The sequence below is a fragment of the Cinclus cinclus genome, chromosome 2 (assembly GCF_963662255.1).
Source record: "Cinclus cinclus chromosome 2, bCinCin1.1, whole genome shotgun sequence".
Taxonomy (NCBI): Eukaryota; Metazoa; Chordata; class Aves; order Passeriformes; family Cinclidae; genus Cinclus; species Cinclus cinclus.
The window spans coordinates 33,580,931-33,605,581 of NC_085047.1; the positions used below are offsets into that span (position 1 = coordinate 33,580,931).

Genomic DNA, 24,651 nt, shown 5'->3' on the forward strand with positions numbered 1-24,651 from the left:
CCATAGTCAGACACAGCTCTAGCCACAATGAGGGGAAAAAGAGAAATCTCCTCAGGAGGACTCAAAACCTGGTGGCTTGAAGTATCTCTGTCTAAATTGAAATCTTATGGTTAATAATTTCCTTGTTTAGTTTTCTGACTAAAATTTAAAGAGAGGAATTAAGGTTACAGTTTCTCAGGATGAATTCTGAGCACGTTCCCAAATTAGAGGATAAATTAATTGAAAAATTATGTAAAACTGGTTTTCAAAATGCTTTTTTTCTAAGTACCTCACCTAATCATCACTACTGATTTAAAAGAGTATTATTTTAATAAAGAATATATTTAAAAGTATTGCTAACTTGAACATCTTTCAAACCTTTCCTCTCCTTAGGATGTATTTTACTAAATTTCTGTAGTGTTTGGGAGGGGAGGAGGGTGATGATATTAAAAAAGTTTTAAGAGGAAATGCAATAACAAAGAATATTTAAAACATTTTTAAAGACACTTGGAAATTGATTGGTTATATCTTCCAATTCCTGTTTCCCTTCTGTAATTATGAATTACCATTATGAGTAACACTGACTGCTAATGGACTCTGCAAATCTCTGATAAAGGATGCAGAGATTAATTGCTATTCTTACTTAACACACTTGCTTGAGTAGTAAAAAAAAGAAGCAAGAGAAAGCACTTTGCAAGGACAAAACACAGCAAGAGAATAGATCCTCTGTTCACAAGCTTTTTTTTGGAAAGAAAAATGAAAGCCTTCCATAAAAGAAAACTGAATTTAATAAGAATTTATTGTTAGCTTTTAGATGAGAAAAATATCAATTATTCAGATTACATTATTAAAAGTTCTTTTGCTTTCCTCAGTCAGATTCCTGAAAATTCTCCACTTCTAAGACACCTCACTATATACTATTCCTTCTTCAAAATCCTTTCATATTCCAGTGTCTTTTGGCCTCCCTGCTGCAGTTTGATATCTCTGTACTTTCTGTCCTGGTGCTGTAAACACCTAACCCTGCGGTTGAGCAGGACTCCTACAGGACACTAACTGCTGTGTCTGGATTTGGACCCAAAGATCAGAGGAGTGCTGCCTGATGCCAAGCAGGCTGATGCTGCATTCAGCCTCTCATTCAGCTGGTCACACCGGGCTGCTGAATGAGTCTGGGAGCAGCCGTCGCTGTGTGGCACTCTGCAGCACCTACCACATCACAGATACAGAAGAAATGAACACTGAGCACTCACAGACAGATTAAAAACTCTCAGCAGAAAGTGCCCTGTGTTTCGAGAAGATGACTTCCCCCTAGATCCTGAGGAAATCCAGCCGTAGCAGCAGCAGTGGCAGATGATCTGGGCAGTTACTGTAAATTGTGAGAAATGCACCGTTTATGTAACACTGAACTATGTGACAAAAACCACATAAGGCTATAGAGTCCCCAGCAGCCTTTTCATGAAGGATTTATCTTCTTAAGTCTCATCTAAATCATTGAATAAAAAGTGGAAAGTTCTTACTGAAGGACAGGAAAGGAAGGCAAATTACAAACAGTGATTGTATTCAACAGCTCAAGGCTGCTTTTTAGAGATTTAAAAAAAAAACTTTAAAGAAAATAGGTTACAAATCAGAAGGCCCAGATTTAGTCAGAAATGAAAATTAAAATCTTAAGGGGATTTACTGCTTAGAATTGTTCAGCACTCCAAACAAGAAAAGGTGGCAAAATCAATACAAGAACCTTCATTAACTCTGTGACCACGGATTTTGTTGGTTAAGCACCTCATTCATGCACACTATGCAGAAGAAGCATGGTGTGGCTGCTGGGGGCAAACTGATCCTGATGTGGTCTATTTTCCACCAAAATCATGGGTCATCAAGAAATTGCACTCATCTGCCAGGATCTAACGTTGGAATATTTACGTATGTACTCAATATAGATTTCCCTTGTCCACTGCCACTGTAACCTGTGCCAAGGTGAGGGCTGCACCATCCATGCTTTACACAACTTTTAACGCTCCTCTTGGAATTCAAAGTGTAATAATACTGAGAATCACATCTGCCTTCCACCCCTCCCTCTCTCCCTCTTCAGCAGCACTGCCCCTTTTGGGTGATTGGCATCATGACCCTCCAGTGCTGCTGCTTCTGTGAAAAATGCCCTTAGCAGTGGAAAAGGTGCAAAACTAGTTAGGCAGTGGTGAGTAACAAGTTTTTGTAACAGGGATGTATTTGACGGAGAAATCAGAGAAACTGGGGTACATGTTTTCAGAGGTGGGTGATAAGACTCCAAACTCTATTACATCCTTCCCAAAGAGATTTAGTAGATGTTACATCAGGTGTCACCATAGTGAAGTAATTTCTAGGACCAGAGTCAGTTCTTAGATATTCTTACAATTTTCTGGTATTGCTTTACTTCTGTTAGAATTAAATAAAATCCATGCTCTGGTCTTAAAAATTGTGTTAGTATTTGAGAATACTAAAATGCCCCTAACCAGAGGGGATTTGGGATTTTGTGGCTCCTATGTGCAGAGGCTGTTTCAAGTGACTACATCCAGCCTTCCTGTCCGCCTGATACAATCAGCTTAGAGAAACACACCAGACCCCACCAAACAACAAAACCACACTTCTCATGGAGTGCCTGCTCACTGATGGAGGAGCTGGAAGAAGTCACACATTTTGGCTTTGACTGAGGCAACACAGCCAGTGTTCTCAAGGGAATTTGGATGTCAGCTTTCCATTGACTGCATGTATCTTTCCAAAACTGTTCTTTTTCACTCTGCACAACAGCCATTTCCCTACCTCAGACCTGCACTGGGCAGAGATGTACCTGCTAATGTCCCCAGTGCCATAGCTGTGGATGCTGAAGGGACTGTGGATGCTGAAGGTTCAGGCTGATGTGCTCCTCCTGAACACCATTCCCTAAACACGCTTGATTTTTTAAATGTGCTTTTCATGCCATTTACTGGTTCAAATGGAAGAAAGCTGCCCCTAATGAGCTAATCACACACATCTACAGCCCTTCTTGGACAGTGCTCAACCTCTCCCAGCTGGCCAATATCCTCCCTACAGCCCCACTTGCTCATGCTTCTTCTCCCACAGCTTTGTCAGGGACTGTGTGTTCTGATCCAGCACAGCAGTTGTTAAGTTTCTTAGTACAACCAGATTAAAGATAGGATGCCTTCAGACAGTTCTGGCTTCTCCCTAGTCCTGTACACATATACCTACACACCAGCATACATAAGAAACCTGAAAAACTAATTAGTATTTCTTAATGTCCACCAAGATACCACAAGTCAGCTGAAATATTTTCAAATAATGCTGAAATCCTAAAATCAGGAAATTTTAAGGTTCCTGAATGGAAACATCCTGAGATGTTTCAGAGAGATAGGACTGTTTAGTCTGCAGAAGGGAAGGACCTTTTGATGTGACCTTTTGATGCTTAAAGGGGGATTATGAGGAAGACAGAGAGAGACTTTTTACAAGTGCTTGTACTCACAGGACAAAGGATAATGGTTTTTAACTAAAAGAGGAAAGATTTAAATTTCATATAAGGAAGGAATTATTTATTGTGAGTGATAAAGCACTGAAACAGGTCACCCAGAGAAGCTGTGGCTGCTCCATCCCTGGAAGTGCTCAAGGCCAGGCTGGACGGGGCTTGGAACAACCTGGTCTAGTGGAAGGTGTCCCTGTCCATGGCAGGGGGCTGGAACAAGGTGATGATTAAAGGCCCTTCCAATCCAAAGCATTCTAGGATTCTATGAAATGGAGACATTCACACTTTAGTTACCTTGGGTAAATTTAGGTAAAGTAAAAAGCCTTCTGGATTTGATATATACAATAAGAAAAAATGAAAATGCCCAAGCCTGAAAAACATATTTGTCCTTAAAATTACATACCTGCTGATATTATAGGTACAATAATAATTTGGACTTTCAATGCTCTAAATTACTTAGAAATAACAAAAATCAAACAATGGTTTGGCATGCATCTAACACAAAACTCAAAGCCCTAAAAGATCCCAATGTATTTGTATACATATTAGCTGGATCCAGCCTGCATTCTAAAGTTTAGGTGGACATTTTTCTGGAAAGTAAAAATAATATTACAGACAATATTACCTTTCTGGAATGAAAGGAACTTAGATAAAGAATAGCCTACTGTATCTTCAAAAAGTAGCATGTTTCTTAAGTTCCATGTGCATTATATTTGCAATTTACATGGGGATTTGTAACAGCAGCGCTGCTCCCTGGGTGTTACTTACTTTGGATGGACTTCTCTAAGGCTGAGTTTACACAGCTGTGGTAGGAAAACCTAGCCACAATCAATTAAAAGTGCAACACAAGTCCTTTAGACAGCATTCTCAGGCTGTCCTGCTGTTGAGACAGCTACTATTCTCTGAGAATGAGTGCTCTAACTGTATTAAACTTAGTCCTAACCAAAATAAGCTTTTACTAATTTTCACCATTTAAGGAACATAAAGACCTGCCTTTGTCATTTAAAATTTAAGCTGACTAAGCCTCATAGAAACAGAACGTTAAAGAACTAAAGCAATTAAATCCATTTACAGAGGTCAGAAGAGTCTCTGGGTTTTAGACATGATGGGCTTGTATGGTCTGTGCTTGTCATTCATGTGAATTTTCAGATTATGGGTTGATAGGTGACAAAGTAAGTCACCTTTGTTTTCCTCTTGATAGTAGGGATGCTGAGCTGATCCTAGCAGGTCACCAGTGTCCTGGAATTACCTGCACTTCTGATTACTGAACAACTAGAATAAGCAGGCAAATGAGACCCCAGACGCCCTGTCTTTGTGTGGGACATATTTATTACCAACCTACTGAATTCTGCACACAAAGAAGGCCTCAGGGAATGTAGTATGTCTACAAGCTGATGCAAAAAGCACCAAGGAAGGAAAAAAAAAAAAAAAGTGGGAATAAATAAGCAGGCAGCTGAAAAGCCTGAAGTCTAACTAACTCACCAGCACATTCATAATACAATAATGTGGTCAACCTGCTGTGGACACTGAAGAAGTTTTTTTGTGTGTGTGTGTGTGTGGTGTGTTTTTTTGGTTTGTTTTTTAGTTTTTGTTTTTCAGCTAGTTAGTAAACAAGACTAAGGTTTTTAATCTTGCTTGCTCTTTCTTCCCTCTTTTTACCTGGAGGGTGTGCATGTATGTCTACACAAGTATTTCTTAAATGAGCAAAGAGAAAGTACGTGCATATACAGGACAATGGGGAAAACATGAGTGTGAGTTCGGTTTTATTTCCAACAAGAGGGTCATCAATATTATTTCAGATTTCCATGGTCTGTGACTGCAAGCAGTCAGATGTGTGTGTGTGTTACAGGGTGGGAGGGGAAGGGGGAAGCTGAACAGAGGATATGAATTTTAATCAGTTTCCAGAATGAATACAACACTGTATTTCCCCTTACTCTCCTTAGGATGACAATTCAGAGGAGATAACCTTCTCCTTTGAAAAACCTTGAAGGGAAAGTTTGTTTTTACCATAACAAATGCAACAAAAGAAGAGGGAAGCTGGGAAAGGGAGAGGGCAGACAAATTAAATGTCAAACTTTCTCTCCTTACTTGAAGATAACAGCATACTAGGAAACCTTCTTAGAAGCTTAATATAAATGCAGTTAAGCCGTTGCCAGCTGCAGTAAACCTCTCTCTCACCTTTCTTTCTGTCTTTCAAGATATCTTTGAATGCCTTCTCCTTCATCATAAATCAGACCTGTGAGCAATTATCACTCAAGCCGGATGGCAGCGGCCTGAGTGGCCACTGCTATTCCACTGCTGTAATCTGCACTTCGTCAGGTTACACTACCCTTGATGAAACTTCACATTTCTTTGCCAATGAGCGTTACCTTCCCATTTATGATTCACTGTCTTTGCAGCAGAGAACTGTGAATTTCATTCCTCTCCTTCCAATTTACTTAAGCATCACGGACCATCCAGCGGTGCTGAGCACACTCAGCAAACCCATCGGGGAGTCTCAGAGCATCGCAATAGAATGTGATTCGGCTGCTGTTCCTCACATACTGCCCCTGAGGGCACTTCTCAGGGCCTCGGAGGGAGACTAGACACAGACACCCTCCTCTGGGATGGTGCTGATGCCACTGTCACAAAGCACATCAAAGGAACACTTCGCATTCTTCATCCTCTTTCCTATCCATGCTGCCCTTGGCTGACAGGTTGTCCACAAGTACCGGCCCCGCCAGCCCCCAGGCTGCACCTTGCCGCCCGCACAGAGAAGCGGGAGGCTCTTTGGCCAGTCTTTCAGCTAGGAGTTAACGAAATGAAAAAGCCAAACCACCCCGAAATTCCACCCCCGCAGGTGGGAGCGGGCTCCAGCCTTCAAGTCCCGCCAAGTCCGTGAGCGCTGCCCGGATTCCCCCACGGGCTGCGCGTCCCGCACCGCCGGACCTGCCCGGAGCTCCACTTCCCACCCTCTGCCAGGCGACTTTTAACTTCTTAATGAAACCCCCCGAACCAACCCAAAGAGCGCACCCGCTCTCCCAACCAACACGCATCCCCTCGCACAGCTCTCACGACGGGCATGAAAAAGTAGGCACAGAGAGTGAGAGAGAGAGAAAGAAAGAGAGAACGAGAGTCACTCACCGTTGGCGGCGACACAGAGGTTTCCAGAGCCACTTTGAACTAAGAATGACTGAGGGACAAACTCTTCCTCAGAGTCCGAGCCCGCGGCCGCCCGGGCCGCGCCGTCGCCCAGCGACCGCCCCGGGCCCTCATTGGCCGGCGGCGAGGGGAGAGGGGAGGGGGACTGCGAGCGGGGGGTGGAGGAGGCGGACGAACAGGGCAGGGGGGGACCTGCGGGCCACAGACACACACACACAGAGAAGGGAGGGGGGGGGAAAAACACAGAAAGAAATAAAATGAACAAAAAAAACCACGGCAAAACACGGACAGAGAGACAATAAAAATCGAGCCGGGGCACGAGGGAAGGCCGCCCCTCAACCCGCCGCCTTCCCCAGCGGGGCAGCCCGGCCTGAGAGGCGGCCGACTGCACCTATCTGACCCCATTGCCTGCTGCCCCTCGGGCTGGAACTGTCCTTTGAAACTCCTATCCTCCTAAGAGCCATCCTCTAAAACTCGCACCCGTCAGCTTTTTGGGAATTTTTGGGGGTTTAGTTTGGGTTTTTAAAAGATTTTGACACTGGCGAGAGCCCCCGGTCCGAGATGCGCTTTGCTCCCACGGCACGGGCGCTCAGTGCCAGTGAGTGAGTCGGGCTCGCCGATGCGGCCGCGCTCCCGCACTACCGGGAAAGCTTTGCCCGACGTATTGTGAGGTGAATTATTTCTGATTCCAAGTGAAAAGTGTAAAGTCCTTTCGGGGATTGGTTTAACAATTCCCTTCCCTCTAGTTTATAAAGCAAGACTTGCACCATACAGGCAAGAGGTGGAGGAAAGGTGCAGACACCGCTGTGTGGGGTAGAAGCAACTCAGAAAATACTGATAGCAGGGCAGAAGCACAGCTCAGACCAGCATCATTTCGTTGATTAAATGAGACCCACAAAAATCGGGTTCTAAGATTCTATTTTACATAGAGTTGTGCCTGAATGAGGAAGAGCTTCTACTGACTGCAAGGAAATTGAATCAGGTACATGTAGGTTAGGTAGATCTGATTGGAAAAGAATACTTAAGCAATAAATGGTTATCAGGGTCTTCTTCCAATCATATTTTTAAACAAAACTGGGAAGTCAGAAGTGCCAGACTGGCAAAAAATCTATCAGGCAAAGGCAGGGGTCAGATACATGCAGTACATCAATAAAAACAGGGGGAATATGAACACAGACATATAATACAGGACAATGCATTTAAACATTCCCCCTTGCTACGTTTGAACTGAAAGTCATAATGATTAATTTGCTACATTTTCCCAAATACTGAAATGTGATCATGCAAAATCCATCAAAATAAAAGAAGGGTCAGCACAAGAAAACTAGCAAGCTTAAAAAATCATCTGTTTCTAAAAAAACACATTTTGAACATAGCATAGCTCACAACACAGCTGTACAATATTTCTTACTAAACACAACATGAACACTTCAGAAAAGGACAGAAACCCAAAACAATAAAGCGGGTTTAACATTGAAATGCCCCAAAACTGGTTCTGCTATATTTCCTTCCACCTTGGTCATTAGTCTTTCTCATCATAAGCCCTTGGATGTCACCTCCTTGGCATACGCCAGTCTTACAAACTGCTAGTTATAGTACGAGAAGAAATTGTGGCATCAGAGGGAAACCCTGGGATCCAAGGAGAATACAGGACTGTACCTGTGCACAGACACACTTGTCACCCGAAGGAGGAAAGCCACTGTTGGTTGAGAGCCTAGGTGTGAACAGCAGCCTGTACAGCATGAAGACCCAGAGCCGAAATTGAACCCTGTGTGTTTTGTTATGATCAGCAGTGGAGTTGTCTGGACTTCCTTCTTTCTGACAACTCTCCAGACAGAGAAGTTCCTCCTTTAGGAATGCAGCTTTTAAGGAATCTGCAGCCCACTTCACACTCCCTGACTTTTTTTATGGTGCCAAGGCTGTAACCTTCCCATTGTGCTAACTGGAGACAGACAGGAAGAAAAAGGAGCACTTGCAAGTGGATGAGCACTGCTTTCGTTGTCACACTCCCTGACATGAAAACTGAGATTCAGCTCTAATTCTGATCTGCTTTTGAAGAAGCAGAGTCTACTATTTGTCATCCTTTTTGTGGCAATAGAGATTTGATGAGCCCCAACATGTAACAAAGTTTAAATCAGGACTTTGATTTGCTACACTTTCATTACAAAACAGGGTGACATGTATTTCTAATCCTGTGTAGTCAGAGGCTGAATTTTAGTATGATGATGATGATGACTGAAATGGAAAAGAAGTGTAAAATCTGTGTCGTCCTATAGACCCATACTTTTTTGTTGGACTTTGTAAGGAGAGGTCACATTTTTCCAGCCATTGAGAAAGACTGTCTAAATCTAAAAATTATTTCAAGTCTTTGATTAATTTACACAAACACCAGCAAAATACATAAAAGGGAGGTTAATGGTGTGGATGCCTAAAAAAAAAAAAAAAAAAAAAAAAGTGTGGACAATTACAGTGGACCCCCAAATCTCTCCCCGTGTTTTGTTTAGACATCACACTTGGCATAACTATACCTGAATTCTGTACTATGGACATAAAGAGCTGGAGCAGAATGAACTGAATTTGGAAATGTAACCCTAAAAGCAAAATGTCAGTGCTTTTGTCAGACCACATCAGAAAGTTTCTGCCATTTCCACATGGCTGCAAGTTTTTTTTTTTTTTTTTTTTATGTTTTGTAGGAGCTCTCCCCATCTCCCAGTATTGCAGTTTTGGCAAGGATAAAAGGAAAAAAAAATATAATTAAAAACATAACCAAAACCTTTTTAATGGCAACTTTGGGTTTTAATCAACTACACCATTACAGAGTACACATGAGAAGATCCGTGGGCTTTCACGGTCATTACATGCACTTCCAGCAGTGCATGTGCTTGACCTTTACAAGGGAAGATTCCCTAGGAATTGTGCAGACTAACCACTCAGGGCTGTGCTGCTATGAAGGGCAGCACACACCAGCACATCACTGTGCTCCCTGGAAAACTGCCTTTTGGGCATGAATGACAGGGTGGATTCAACAGGAGATTTTGGCAGCTGCTGGATGGAAGGTGTGCACTATGCAGCTCTGCTGACAACATCCAATTACAATGCATGGGAAACAATGCAATACCCTCCTTTTTAACAAGTCAACAAGGCTGTAAGGCAGGCTGTAAGGCAATGTGTTAAGTTCTGGATCCTTTAAGAGAATTGCCTCCTTTTTCTCCTGCTTGGACAGAAACCCAAGAATTAAATCTGACCTTTTCACAAAAATTAAACCAAGAGAGAGACAAACGCTGCAAGTTTGTCTCCTTCTCAGACAAATATCTCATTGAATTTACTGCAACCGCAGGTCCAAGTAAAACAAGCAGGATTTGGCCCGTAAACTTTCATTCCAGCTGCCAGAGCAAAATTTCTAATTGATTAGAGCAAAATGAATTTGCAGCACTACTGGGTTGCCATGGAACCTGAGCAAGTAGGACAAGCTACTTTGCAGAATGTGCTGTTTCTCCTTCAAAAATACAAAACAGAAGGACTAGATAACACATTCATTATGCACACTTGCAATTTCGAACTTAAAGGAAAACAAAATGGATTCCAAGTATAGGCCCCTTGGCATTAATTTGTAACAATCTTATATATCCGCTTGCAGTGAGCAGTCAAAATTATGTTCTTTGGACTTGAGGCAGGAACAATAGCTGTTGAATGTCTCTGTATGAGTGATGTGATACTAGCACATATTTAGAGGAAAACCGAACAGAACCTTCTATTTTATCTATGTGCCAGTATTTCAGATTAAAATTAAAAAAAAATCAAGGAAGATATGTTGCAGTGTCTGGTAGATTTATGAAAGTACTTAGGAAACACAAACTTTGGAAATAGGTTAGTACAAATAATCTGTTTCTCAGTTTAACTGAGGAACTCTGCAATACTCAGGCAACTGCTTTAAATTTAGGGAAGAAACGAGCAGAGCAGACCGTAAATAGTTAGGGGAAAGTAAGACAAACAGTAAACACACTTTCATTTTGTCCTGCACATTTGGCAGTAATATTTAAGAATTACTTTATATCTCACAGGATTTAGTGTCCAGAGATCAAGAGCTGATTTTAAAAGGGTGTATTCACACTAGTGTGAATAGAAGGGCTGCCAGAAATCAGAACATTCACAGAGATACTTCTAACTTGTTTCATGGACTACATTCAGTGGATTATACTCATATATTTACAGTCTGTCCCAAGAGAGGTGACAAAAAGTGGATATATACAAAGGCTGGCTTCTGACAGAGCCGAAATGACAAGGCAACAGGATTTAAGAGAGTTCAGTACACCCAGAAGGGTATTATCTGTGATCAATAAATAAGTAGTATCAGCTTTTTTCACCTGGTAACTTCTTCCAGCAAGCTTTATCCAAGAACCTTTAAGGGCTTTACAAGCATTGGGTATGTAAACTTTGAAATACTGTTATCAGATCTGTTGGGATCTGTTATCAGATTGGCTGATACAATGGTCAGAGGGCTGGAACACTTCTGCTATGAAGACAGGCTGAGAGAGTTGGAGTTGTTAAGCAGGGAGAAAAGAAGACTCTGTGGACATCTTCCAGCAGCCTTCCAGTACTTAAAGGAAACTTGTAAGAGAGAGGGACTGTGACTTTTTACACAGGAGATAGTGATAGGACAAGAAGGAAGAATCTTAACCTAAAAGAGAAGAAATTTAGTTTAGATACTGGGAAGAAATTTTCCCCCTGTGAGGGTGGTGAGGCACTAGCACAGGTAGCCCAGAGAAGCTGTGGAAGCTCCATCCCTGGAAATGTACCAGGCCAGGCTGGACAGAATTTTGAGCAATCTCTTCTAGGGAAAGGTGTCCCTGCCCAGGGCCTGGGATGTGGAACTAGATGATCTCTAAGGTCCCTTATAGCCCAAACCATTCTGGGGAACAGACTTACATTTCCGACAGATAAGGAAACTAAGGCACAGAGACGTGTAATAGTTTGATTTGAAATTCTGTCATTTCCTGTACCTGCATGTTGTATCTCTAGCCACAGAAACAGTCTAAAACGCTGTTTGTCACACTCAAAGTATTTTGAATTAGCAGAATTCCCACCATAAGGGAACAGCAGGCATGGGCAGAAGTACTGTGATTGTGATTATCTCAGTACAAGTGCAGTAGTTCTCACATAAGAACGATTGCATTAAGTTCTATCACTGGCATTGCCTTTGTACTGCCTTAAAATAGGAAAGTCTCTAAGCAAGGTTAGAAATGGTGCACCAATGATATTAAGCACCACTACAAACAAAAGACATCACAGTACAGCTCTGGCCTTTAAAACTTTGCTTTGTGGGTTCACGGGAAGGCTGTGTAAATGATAGCAGTGTATTCTGTAGTGCGCTGGCTGAGTTTATTATCCTGTCAAATGAAAGAGACTGTAAACAGACGAACTTCTTTTAAATTTCTTTTCTGTCTTCTCCTCACTTGACACAGGAGTTTTGAGTGATCTGTACTGACATTGATGTGAAATATTACTGATCAATATTAATTGGTAGCTAGTCTTGTGCTGGAGAAAATCATGACCTGCTTGAATAGCCCTTAAGTACTTCTGTATGGTAAAAGAAATAAATTAATAATTAAGTCTAAAACTCCGGCAGTCTAATCGCAGAGTGTATCTGATTGATTAAAACCCCACAAGCTTGAAGCAGTCCTGCGGAGCCGAGATCCTCTGTGAGAGCTATCCTTGCAAAGTAACACACAGGGTGGGCACCAGGACATCCCTGGATTGCTGACACATAGGATGAAGTGGAAAGGACAACACCCTGCCTGCACAGCAGTGTTTGGCTCCCTGCAGAATATAAAAGGCAGTGATTTACTCCACTGGTATTTCAGGGCATCAGAGATCCTTCTGGATTGAGGAGGAGAGTGGGAGAGTATCTGCCATTCTGCTTTTCAGGGTGAAGGGGAATGTATATGAAGATGAGCCCTGATTATCACATGCTAGAAGACTGGTTTAGCATCCAGAAGCCTCACTCCTTCAGAGATGGAGAAAGAAGGAATTTTCCTAAGGGTCAAACAGCATTCATGTCTTTCTCATGGCAGCATATCGAGCCTTTCCAGTGGACAGCATAATACACCTCTGGAAAAAGAGTGAGCTGAACTAGCTGTCTGGCTAAATACGTCAGTGAATCATAGGAGTAAGGAATTGTTGTGCAGATTTATTGCTGTTCTTTAACAATAGGTGGTCACAACATTCTTAGTTCAACAGGCAATATATATCTTGTGTTTAGGATTGATTAAAAAAGCAGTCTTTGAAAACTACTCTTAGTTATTTATATTTCCTGAATTTCCACCTGCACTTATGTTTATTTTACTTAATTTAATTTCATGTATTTGATTTATAGCTTTAAAGCCAGAGGGGACAATGAATGAAACAAAGGGGACAAATGAATATCATCTTAACAAGAAAAACCTGGGCTGTTGCCATGTCACTAAAATTAAGAAATGAGTAGTTGTGCCTAGAAAATGAGAAATAATCACATGCCCTGCATGAAGACTGGCATACTGGGGGGAAAAGGGCCATGTGAGGTTAAGAAGGAATGAATAAATTCACCTGGGCTGAAGTGGAGTATGAAGAACACATGTTACATGGACTTCACCTGCCTTGTGGGTGATTTGTGCTACTCTTCTAAATTGTGTTTTTCCCCTCCACTATACTGTGAAGATAGGCAATGATTTTCTTTAGCTATTTGCCAGGATAGTGCATTTTCTATTGAGGAAGTCAAAAAGTCACTGTCAGCAGGGCTTGGAAACATTCTTGTTTGTACAGAGCAGATCCTTCCCTGGGTGGAAAACCTCTAGATTGGCAGCTGCTGTGTGAGGAATGAAATACTGGAATATATAAAAGCCTCCCAGCTGAATGTCTGTTACCTGCCTCTGTCCCAACACAGTTCTGGAGCGAGCGTTTGGCTCTTATGCAATCCCCAAATGAAGCAGAAGTTAGAAATGGACAAGAAACAAGGCAGATCTCAGATCTCCTTTCCCCCAGATCCTGAGATTACTAAGCTGACCCAAAACAGCAGAAAACAATTATGGATTGAGCAAGATGGAGAGGAGCAGGGAGAAAATTGTTCCCTTCTGAAGTGCAGTTCCTCCAGGGCTTGGGGTGCTCGGAGCAGCATAGCCACACTTAGGATTTTTTGCCAACAGAAGAAAATAATACGGCAGATTTTCAGAAAATTACACGGGCAATTGCCTGAGCCGGATATTCAGCTTGCTCATTTATAGGCACAACAGTAGAAACAGACTGTGTAAGTTAGCTGCACAATCTTCTACAACATCCGTCTCTAAGGCTCAAATTGTGCTGCTATTTAAAAGCACAAACAGGTAACATAATTTCAAAGTATGTGGGAGATTTCTTGTATCTTTTTCAAAATCGAAGAAGGATCAAGAAAGAAATCCTTTATTCTGATAGAGACAGTATAAACAATCCTAATCACCACAGAATATTTATATCATGCCTTGTGAAATATTTATGCAAGTAATTCATATCATCTAAAGTTTTAAGGAAAATTCAACCCCCTAATTATGGCTTAGCATTGCAAAAGCTTCTGCAGCTTTACTCAAACCCAACTTGTAAAAGAATAATGTAATCAGTAGGCAGTCTGATGAGCTGCCCGTGAAGTGGCCTCTCTCAGTCTGACACTAATGCTCTATCTGATCCAAACACCCAATATAAAGTATGAAGTCCTCTGCAAATGATTACATGCAAATCTCCTAAAAGGTCCATTTTCCTGTATTTGATCACCAAACTGCAGGCTTTATAGAAATCGCTTTCTCTAAGCTTAGTGCTAACAAAATGGTTTACACTAGCCTTGGCAGAACTCTTCCTGACAGGCTTAGCCAAGGCAAAGAACTTGTTCATGCTCCTGCTACCCCAACAGGAAAGAGTTATTATACATGGGCCACTGCAAGGCTTTTTCACCTGCCCTGGCAAATAAAATTTATAGAAATGTCTTGCAGGGTGGTTGGCAGTAATTTTCTAAAATTAACTTTAAAGTAATGCCAGAGGAGACATAATTATGGAGCACTAGAAACTAACCAAAATCACATAATGTTAGAGCCCACCTACCAGACAGCAAAACTAATTCATCCTACAGCCAAAGCTCCTAAAAATGCACAGGTTCACTTCTTGATCATTGATACACTCTGTCCTGGCCCCTGGGGATGGCTTCTAGCACACATATGTAAAACAGTACATGATGAGGCAAACTGTGCAGCTATAGAAGAAAATCTGTATTTCTAACTCTTAACTAGATAATCACAAATAAGCATCTCTTGAAGGGAGTGAAGGTTGCAGTTGTTAAGAGAAATCCAGGACTTGCTTGGGGAAACAGGAGGATAATGTGACATTGTGCAGCATAGTCACTATAGTGTCTCCCTACAGTCAAGGAAATGCAACCTTTATCGTCTAGAGGCCACTTTTTCTGTCTCCAGTTCAAGTTGGAATGTCTCATTTCTCTTCATTGGCTATACAGGGAGCCTTGGTGATCCTTATTTGTGCATAAGTGGAAGTGTCATGAGCCCTGGGTTTAATGTCTAAAATCTGCCTGAAGGTAAGGCAATCTCGCCGAGATGCTTTCGGCAGTGCCAGTTTGGGTTGCTTCATAAAATAACTCCATAATTGCCCCATCATATGTACAGACTTGACACTTCCCTCCCAAGCTCACAGACAAAAGTACTGTACAGTGGCAATGGAATTGGAGATTAAACACACAGGCAGCTGGAGATAAAAGTTTCAGGAAGGAGAACTCTGATGCAAGGATATTTTGTGCCACCTATTCACCATGATTCTCAACATGCTTACGTGGGTTTTATATCTTACTCTCTATATTTTTCCGCACATGGGGAACTATCTGCCGGTTGTAATGCTCCTGTGTAGACCAGGGTATGGTATAAAAATTGCTTTATTGGTCTATTATGTCTATTGCATGATAACCTCTGAGGCAATGAACATCATTCGGAATATATACTCAACTTTGTTTGTTTGTCCTAGTCTAGGCTGCTACATCTGGGGTCTCAACAATCGCACCCAGCCCCTGGGGGGAGGGGAAAAGGATGATTTTTTTCCAATCTTTCAGGCATGGCACAGCAGTTTTTGGAAATGTTGAGTTCTCTCTGGATGCCAAGGACAGCATAATATTGTTGTTAGTTCTGCTTTGTCTTCTCTGCACAGCCTTCACAGCCTGCAACATGCTTAGAAACAAAACACTACATGGTGTAGTGCAGCGTATTCTTGAGGAAGAGGAAAAAAGAAACAAATCTACTGCGTCCATGTCTGCACAGACTTTCTCAAAGGAGAAAAGAGCCAAAAGAAAAGCAACAGCATCCGTCTCTACACAGACTTTTATCCAGGAAGAAGGAACCAAAAGTGCCATCAGCATCTCCACACAAACTGTCACCGAACCAGAACAGCCCAGACCAGTAGCAGTTGCCCCCGTTCAGAAGAAGAAATCAAAGAGCAAATCAGTTCGCATAGTCACTGATGAGGACGTGGCAGGACCTTCGCACCCAGCAGAAGAGACGGAGCCAGAAATCATCACTCGGTCTCTGTCCCTGGGTGAGCTGCGTGACCTGTGGAGGGAATTCACCCGCCAGGCAAACAAGTCCATCCTGGCCTGACTGCTCCACATCTGGGACGCTGCAGCCAATGACACAGTTCTGGATGGAAGTGAGGCCAGGCAACTGGGATCTCTGTCCCGGGATGTGGTCATTGACCAGGGGATCGGGAAAACCCAAGAAACCCTCAGCCTCTGGCGGCGACTGCTGACAAGTGTGAAGGACAGATACCTTTGTAAAGAAGATCTCCAGGTGCAGCAAGGAAAATGGAGCACAATGGAACAAGGTATCCGATGCCTGAGGGAACTGGCTGTGCTGGAGATCATTTTCTCAGAAGATGAGAGATTTCCTAAGAGCCCAGACTGTGTCCGGTGCATGTCACAGATGTGGTTGAGATTCGCACGGCTTGGACCAGAGATATACTCCCGTTACCTGGCAACGCTGCAATGGAGGGAAGGTGAGGACATGGCAGGCGTCTTGGCCAATAAACTAAGAATTTATGAGGACACTGTCACTGCCCCATTTTGTACCCATGTCTCAACCGTGGAAACAAGGCTGGTTGAGCAAGTCCGGAGCTTGACTGAAGAGGGCCATCAGAAGCTTAAAAAAGAACTTAAGGCAGAAAACTACCAGATCTCACCAGAACCAACAAGAGTCTCTGCCATTAGGAGCCAGCGTTTCCCAGCCAGGGAGAAAGGACACACTCCACGAGGTAACCTCTGTTTTTTCCTTCAGGAGCATGGAGAAGACATGAGGAAGTGGGATAGAAAACCCACCTCCTCCTTAGCAGCCTGGGTACGTGTACTGAAAAGAGGGACACTGAACACAAGAAGCTCATCTAGAGTCAACGCTGCTCCAGTCTCTCGTGCACAGAACTCCAAACAGTATCAGAACGATGATATGACTGATCCTCTTGAAGGGACCTCAAGAACCTATCTACAGGAAGAGAGCAACGTATAGAGGAGCCCTGCCTCTAGCCAGGTAGAGGAGAGGGACCATCGGATCTACTGGACTGTGTGGATCCGATGGCCTGGCACATCCGACCCACAAAAACATAAGGCTTTGGTTGACACCGGCGCCCAATGTACCCTGATGCCATCAAGGTATGTAGGAGAAGAGTCAATCTCTATTTCTGGGGTAACAGGAGGATCCCAGCAGCTGACTGCAGTAGAGGCCGAAGTGAGTTTAACTGGGAAAGGGTGGCAGAAACACCCCATCGTGACTTGCCCAGAGGCCCCATGCATCCTCGGCATAGACTATCTTCAAAATGGGTATTTCAAAGACCCAAAGGGATATCGCTGGGCTTTTGGGATAGCTTCTGTAGAGACAGAAGACATCAGAAAACTGAATACCTTACCTGGTCTCTCAGATGACCCCTCTGCTGTGGGACTATTGAGAGTTGAAGAGCAACAGGTACCAATCGCCACGACAACAGTACACCGTCGGCAATACCGTACCGACAGAGACTCTGTGACTCCCATCCATGAGATGATTCGTAAACTGGAAAGCCAAGGGGTGGTCAGCAAAACCCACTCACCCTTCAACAGCCCCATCTGGCCTGTGCGCAAGTCTGATGGAGAATGGAGACTGACTGTGGACTATCGTGCATTGAATGAAGTGACTCCACCGCTGAGCGCTGCCGTGCCGGACATGCTGGAACTCCAGTACGAGCTGGAGTCCAAGGCAGCAAAGTGGTACGCCACCATTGACATTGCCAATGCATTTTTCTCCATTCCTCTGGCAGCTGAGTGCAGGCCTCAGTTTGTTTTCACCTGGAGGGGCGTGCAGTACACCTGGAACCGACTGCCCCAGGGGGGTAAACACAGCCCCACCATCTGCCATGGACTGATCCAGGCTGCACTGGAAAAGGGTGAGGCTCCCAAACATCTACAGTATATCGATGACATCATTGTATGGGGGAGCACAGCAGGGGAAGTCTTCGAGAAAGGAGAGAAGATTATTCAGATTCTGCTGAAGGCTGGTTTTGCCATTAAGCGAAGTAAGGTCAAGGGACCAGCTCAGGAAATTCAGTTTCTAGGAGTCAAATGGCAAGATGGACGTCGTCAGATCCCAACAGAGGTAATTAACAAGATCACCGCTATGTCTCCACCAACCAACAAGAAGGAAACACAAGCTTTCCTAGGTGCCATAGGCTTTTGGAGAATGCACATCCCCGAGTACAGCCAGATTGTGAGCCCTCTCTACCTGGTTACCCGCAAGAAGAATGATTTCCACTGGGGCCCTGAACAACAGCAAGCCTTCACCCAAATCAAGCAAGAGATCGCTCATGCGGTAGCCCTTGGTCCAGTCAGGATAGGACCAGAGGTAAAGAACGTGCTCTACTCTGCAGCTGGAAATCATGGTCTATCCTGGAGCCTTTGGCAGAAGGTACCTGGTGAGACTCGGGGTCGACCACTGGGATTCTGGAGCAGAAGCTATAAAGGGTCTGAAAACAACTACACTCCAACAGAGAAAGAAATTTTGGCTGCCTATGAAGGAGTTCAAGCAGCCTCTGAAGTAATTGGCACTGAAACACAGCTGCTTCTGGCACCACGACTACCGGTACTGGGCTGGATGTTCAAGGGAAAGGTTCCTTCCACACATCATGCCACTGATACTACATGGAGCAAATGGATTGCCCTCCGCACTCAGCGTGCCCGTATTGGAAATCAGAATCGCCCTGGGATTCTGGAAATAATTACAAACTGGCCGGAAGGTGAGACTTTTGGGTTATCTTCTGATGAAGAGGAGCAAGTGGCACGTGCCGAGGAAGCCCCACCATATAATGAGCTACCGGAGACTGAAAGATGATATGCCCTCTTCACTGATGGTTCCTGCCGAGTTGTAGGCACTAACCGAAAATGGAAAGCTGCAGTATGGAGCCCCACACGACAAGTTGCACAAGCTACCGAGGGACAAGGTGGATCGAGTCAGGTCGCAGAGTTAAAAGCCGTCCAGCTGGCTTTAGATACTGCCGAACGGGAGAAGTGGTCAAAGCTCTGTCTCTACACTGACTCATGGATGGTAGCTAATGCTCTGTAGAAATGGTTGGATTGCTGGAAAAAGGCCAACTGGCAGCGCAGAGGGAAACCCATCTGGGCTGCTGAGATTTGGCAGGACATTGCCAGCCGAGTAAAGAAGCTAACCGTGAAGGTTCGACATGTGGATGCGCATGTACCTAAGAGTCGAGCTAATGAAGAGCATCACAACAACGAGCAGGTGGACCGAGCCGCCAAGGTAAAAATATCACAGGTGGATCTAGACTGGCAGCACAAGGGAGAATTATTCCTAGCTCGTTGGGCCCATGATGCCTCTGGTCATCAGGGGAGAGATGCAACATACCGATGGGCCTGTGACCGAGGGGTGGACCTTACTATGGACAGCATCTTACAGGTCATCCAGAACTGTGAGACCTGTGCCACAATCAAACAGGCCAAGCGGGTGAAGCCTCTGTGGTACAGTGGATGATGGTCAAAGTACAGGTATGGGGAAGCCTGGCAAATTGACTACATCACCCTTCCCCAAACCCACCAAGGCAAGCGCTACGTACTGACCATGGTGGAAGCAACCACAGGATGGTTGGAAACCTACCCTGTGCATCATGCTACTGCCCGGAACACTATCTTGGGCCTAGAAAAACAAGTCCTTTGGAGGCATGGTACCCCTGAAAGAATTGAGTCAGACAACGGAACCCATTTCAAGAACAGCCTTATCAACACCTGGGCCAGAGAACATGGTATTGAATGGATATATCATATCCCTTACCACGCACCAGCTGCCGGGAAAGTTGAACGGTGCAATGGACTCCTTAAAACTACCCTGAAGGCACTTGGTGGAGGAACCTTCAGAAACTGGGAAATGAACTTGGCAAAAGCCACCTGGATGGTCAACACCCGAGGGTCCATCAATCGAGCCGGTCCTGCCCAATCTGAACCCCTGCACACAGTGGATGGAGACAAAATCCCTGTGGTACACATGAAAGGTATTTTAGGAAAGACTGTTTGGATCAATCCCACCACAGGCAAAGGCAAACCAATCAGTGGGATTATTTTTGCTCAAGGACCTGGTTACACTTGGTAGGTAATGCAGAAAGATGGGTAAACCCGCTGTGTACCGCAAGGAGACCTTATTTTAAGAGATAACTGTGTGTAGGGTTTCATTCTGTATTATATGTAAATATATATATATAGGGTATTGGTTTGGGTATAATGTAGATGGTAATAGAATAAGGGGTGGATTATGTCCTGGTTTACAATACAACATAGATATTCTATTACCATCTGAGAAGGGTGATCATCCTTATCTCTGTGGGAAATGTCTTCTGTTGATGGGCCATCACTGATAAGGGTGATCATCCTTATCTCTGTGGGAAATGTCTTCTGTTGATGGGCCATAACTGATAAGGGTGATCATTCTTATCTCTGTGGGAATTATCTTCTGTTAATGGGCCATTGAGTCCTACTGTATAACTGATAAGATTACATCATCCCATGGGAGATGCTCCAGCCAGGAGGACGAGCCAAGCCTTTCCTACCTAGATAAAAACTGAGGTTTAGAACGCCAAAGGCAGCCTTTTCCCACTGGATTCCAGAGGAAGAACCAGGTTTTTTATCCACATCATCGCTGGAACCTTTGGAGGAAAACTGCACCAGCACCCTGACTGACAGGGTATCAGGTTGTATTCTGACTCTCTCAGTGGTTTTATTTTTATTATTGCATGTATTTTGTTTTTTTTTTTCCTCTTCCCTATTAAAAATTGTATTACTGACTTGAAGTCTCACTGGTTTTGCTGTTCAAACCAGTACACCTCCCTGCAACATTTAAGAGTCATGGTTCAGAAGATCACTTTCTTTCTTCAGCTGAGAAAGAGATCAAGGCAAAAGTCCTTTGTGCCAAAAGACACTTCTTAGATGAACTCTGAAAAGGATCTTATTAAGAAGAAAGGTTATTTTCCATCACACTGTCTGTGAGCTAGCCCTGGGGATCTGGAGCTGAAGACAGTGGAAAGGCTCCTGCAGAAGAGGAAGCAGGATGACTGCCCCAGGACGATGCTGAGACTTGGTCCATGTGCTCCAGACACCAGCAGCAGAGCATGGTGCTGTGCTCAAGGGCCAGCACCCCTGTTAATACTTGTGCTCAGTGTTGTGCTGCCATATGCAGCCTGCAGCACCTCTACGGCTGGATGTCTGCACCCAGGTTGATAGTGGGTGTCAATCTTTTCCAGCTTACTCAGAGAGTAACTCCCCACTCTGTAACCTGGGGAAGAACTCAGACCTGTCTGACTTGATCCTTATGTGTCAGACTCTAATTTGGCACTCACTTTGTGCTCCTGAATGCATTTGAAGATTGCACATACACTGTGCCTGGCACAGCTCATTAAAAACCAGACCCATCCTGCACCTTCCAGCCATTTCAATCAGTTTTGTCTATTTATTCCGCAGGCTTTTCAAGACATGGACTCCTTCTCCTTGTGTGCATGTGAGGCATGCAAAACTGCAGGACTTTGATCTTGTATTTAGCCATTAGGTGTTCCTGCAATGCAAGCTGTAAGAGTAGAGAAGCTGTTTGTGCTCAAGTAGCTGTAATTACTGTGGAGGAGAGCAGTTCACAGCATTCTGTAGGCAGGCAGAGGCTGAGAGTTTCCCTTCACTACAATCTGCAGGCAGGACCAGTGCTGCATTTCCAGGGAGGTCCAAGTGGAGATCACAAATTGAGAAAACTGCTAGGAAGATGTGCACCCCTCACTGCTTGATTTCAAAATTTCACCTTATAAACTTGCACTTCAGAAAAGTTTCTGAATTTTTGCTGATGCAAATGTATCTGAATCTGAGGCTTACACATCTGTAGGGGATGGTCTTCTCTCCTGGGAAAGGTTGCCATTTTATGGTATTTGCCAAGAAGGTAATACAGGAATATGACAATATTGAGTCAGGAAAAGATAGTGTTTGACCAAAAGTTGTGATTTGCTTTACATTACTTTCAGTCCTAGAACAACTTAGAAACTATACACTAATAGCCACCCACAAGAAGAAAAGAAATGGACTGAGAAAAATTTTCAGGTATTGACTGAAATTTCAAGTTCCAAAACATGGGAACAATCCTTTTTCCTCCAAAATAATTTATGTACTTCAGCAGACAACAAAACAACTTGCAATGCAATAGCAAAAATTCAGAAAATTTGAGACACCATTGATGTTACCACTATTTTTTTCTCCAAAGCATTGATGTATTTAAAGCTGCAATTTAAATACATCAATCATGGCTTTACTGACTTTCACCCTAGAAGAAACTTTGACTTTTTTTTCAGTTCCCTGCTCAGTAGAAAAGATTAAATTTTTCAAGTGACTATAAAAAGACTGGACCCAAACGATGATTTTCTGGGTAGAAGGAAGGTAATGATAATTCAAAATGCACTGCAGACACATCAGAATTATTTAAAAATCCCAGTAGTTTAGAGAAGAGTGGCTAAATGCAGAGAAAAGAATGCCTGGTCTCATTCACTGAATGGTCTCTACCTCTCAGTTGTCCCAGCCTCTGTCTGTTTTCCAGAGGGATAGTTAAAGAAATTGATAGTTAAATGAATTAATTCATATTCCAGAAAAAAAACCAAAAAAAACCTGTTTTAAAAGGATGGGAGCAGTATTAGAAAATAACTCCTTTATTGGAAATAAGGCACCTGAGCCCATGTGAAAATGTGCTGCTGATTTTGCCAGAACAGAACACACTACTGGTCCACCTCATATACTTATCCCTTTCCCATCACTGGCTGATTGCAGCCATGCAGTGCTCCCATAAAACAGTTTATTATACCCAATGGTGAAGGGGAAGACTCTTTCTGATGCTGTATAGTAACCAAAGCTAGGCAAGGAAGCAAGGTGGCTAAGACACCTTATTTTTCCCTGACTGTTGAATGAGTATGTGCTGTTTATTCCAAATCACTGGTACTATTTCCCTCAGTCTATTTGCCCCCAAACTAACATGTAACAGGCAGCTTTGCATGCCTGTGATGGAATATTCCCTGCTTTTCTTTTTAAAATGTAATGGTTTTAACCATGGTAAAATGCTAATGGTAGAAGAGAATCCTTACGTTTTGGGTGGCAAACAGCTCTAATTGGTTTTGTCCATCTCTGAAGGGGTTATTTACTACAGCATAGAATCCCTGCTATAACAAGTCTACCTTTAAATTCCTGATCAATTAGTCTGGACAGCCTGATACAGAGTTTTGGAGGTCTAACAATGCCCACTCTCAGATGGGCTTCTGTAATACTGTACTGAACAATCCTCAGTAGGCTGGTGAACAGACTAGGTATCATCGTGATCTCTTTTATCTCTAATTTTGATGATTACCTGCCTGACCTCTTTGGCAGGATTGACCTTTCTGTACACTGTTCGATAGTTAATACAGCTATTTTCTTTGTTATGATTCCTTTAGAACTAAAGACCCTGATCTGCAAGCAGCCTGCAGACCCAGCTGCCTTTCATCAGTCCATGTGTGTGTCAGCCAAATGCCTATGAGTGTAGAAGCTCTGACTAAACAGTTCTTGAGGCACTTCTGCAGACACTACAGCAGTTCCACCACCCTTTATGAGCCATTCTTGCTTCAGTTTTTTCCTAATTTTTTCCTTTTGGCTATCTGTGTATGCATTTATCTGAGCTATGTTTTCCCCATAATTTTTTAAATTTCGGTTGAGCAGCACTTAGCATGCACAGAAAAGAGGCTCTTTTTTTCTCCGGGACAATTTTTCAAGTGATGTTTTTCATTTACAAAAAGACAACACAAGACCAAACATAAAAAAACCCCAAAACCTTGTAAAGTCTAGAAGTAGAAAAATGTTTTCAAAATGTTTGAGTTTTTGATTCTATATGTGATCAGCTGCCTTGTGTTCATAAAGCGTGAAAATCAAAGGAGACAGCAAAATAAATGCAAATTATTCTGGGGAGATTCCTGCAGTCCTGGATGGTCAGTAAACTTGATCCCTTCTAAGGGCTATCCAGTTGTGGAGGCTTCTGTGCTCACTAAGTGTCCTGCTACTTAACCTGATGGTTCCCTGATTTTTAACACTAAAAAGAGTACTATTGGAGAGAGAAGCCCATCTGTTGCACAACTCTGCTGAGATAAAGAGCCCCCTTAAATTCTCAAAAGACTGAAAAGTCACTAATACCACAAACTGAATGGAACCTCCAATTCCTTAATTATTTTAGAAGAGATCAGTGTTATCATCATCATCATCATCATCATAAAATGGCCTGAAGGACTGACACTCAAATGTTTCCTAATAGTTGCACTGGAAGACCTAAAGAAACTAATGTAGGAAAACACACAGGAGACACTCAAGCTTCCTGTGCCCTGTCCAGGTGGGTAGGGATTCCATACGATAGGTCGATTATAACTTCCTCTGCTTATCTTCAAGGCCATCTACTTTCTTCACTTCTATTTCCACACACAAAAACCAAAATCTG

At 43.2% G+C, this 24,651-nt stretch overlaps 1 protein-coding gene across 1 annotated transcript in view; it reads right to left on the bottom strand.

The window, feature by feature from the left end:
- Positions 1 to 24,651, bottom strand: part of TENM4 (teneurin transmembrane protein 4) — a 341,874-nt gene that overhangs the window by 245,323 nt on the left and 71,900 nt on the right. Inside the window, exon 3 of the mRNA XM_062514903.1 lies at positions 6,587 to 6,796. Within this exon, the coding sequence (XP_062370887.1) occupies positions 6,587 to 6,796 (210 nt within the window). The remainder of the gene's footprint in view (positions 1 to 6,586; positions 6,797 to 24,651) is intronic.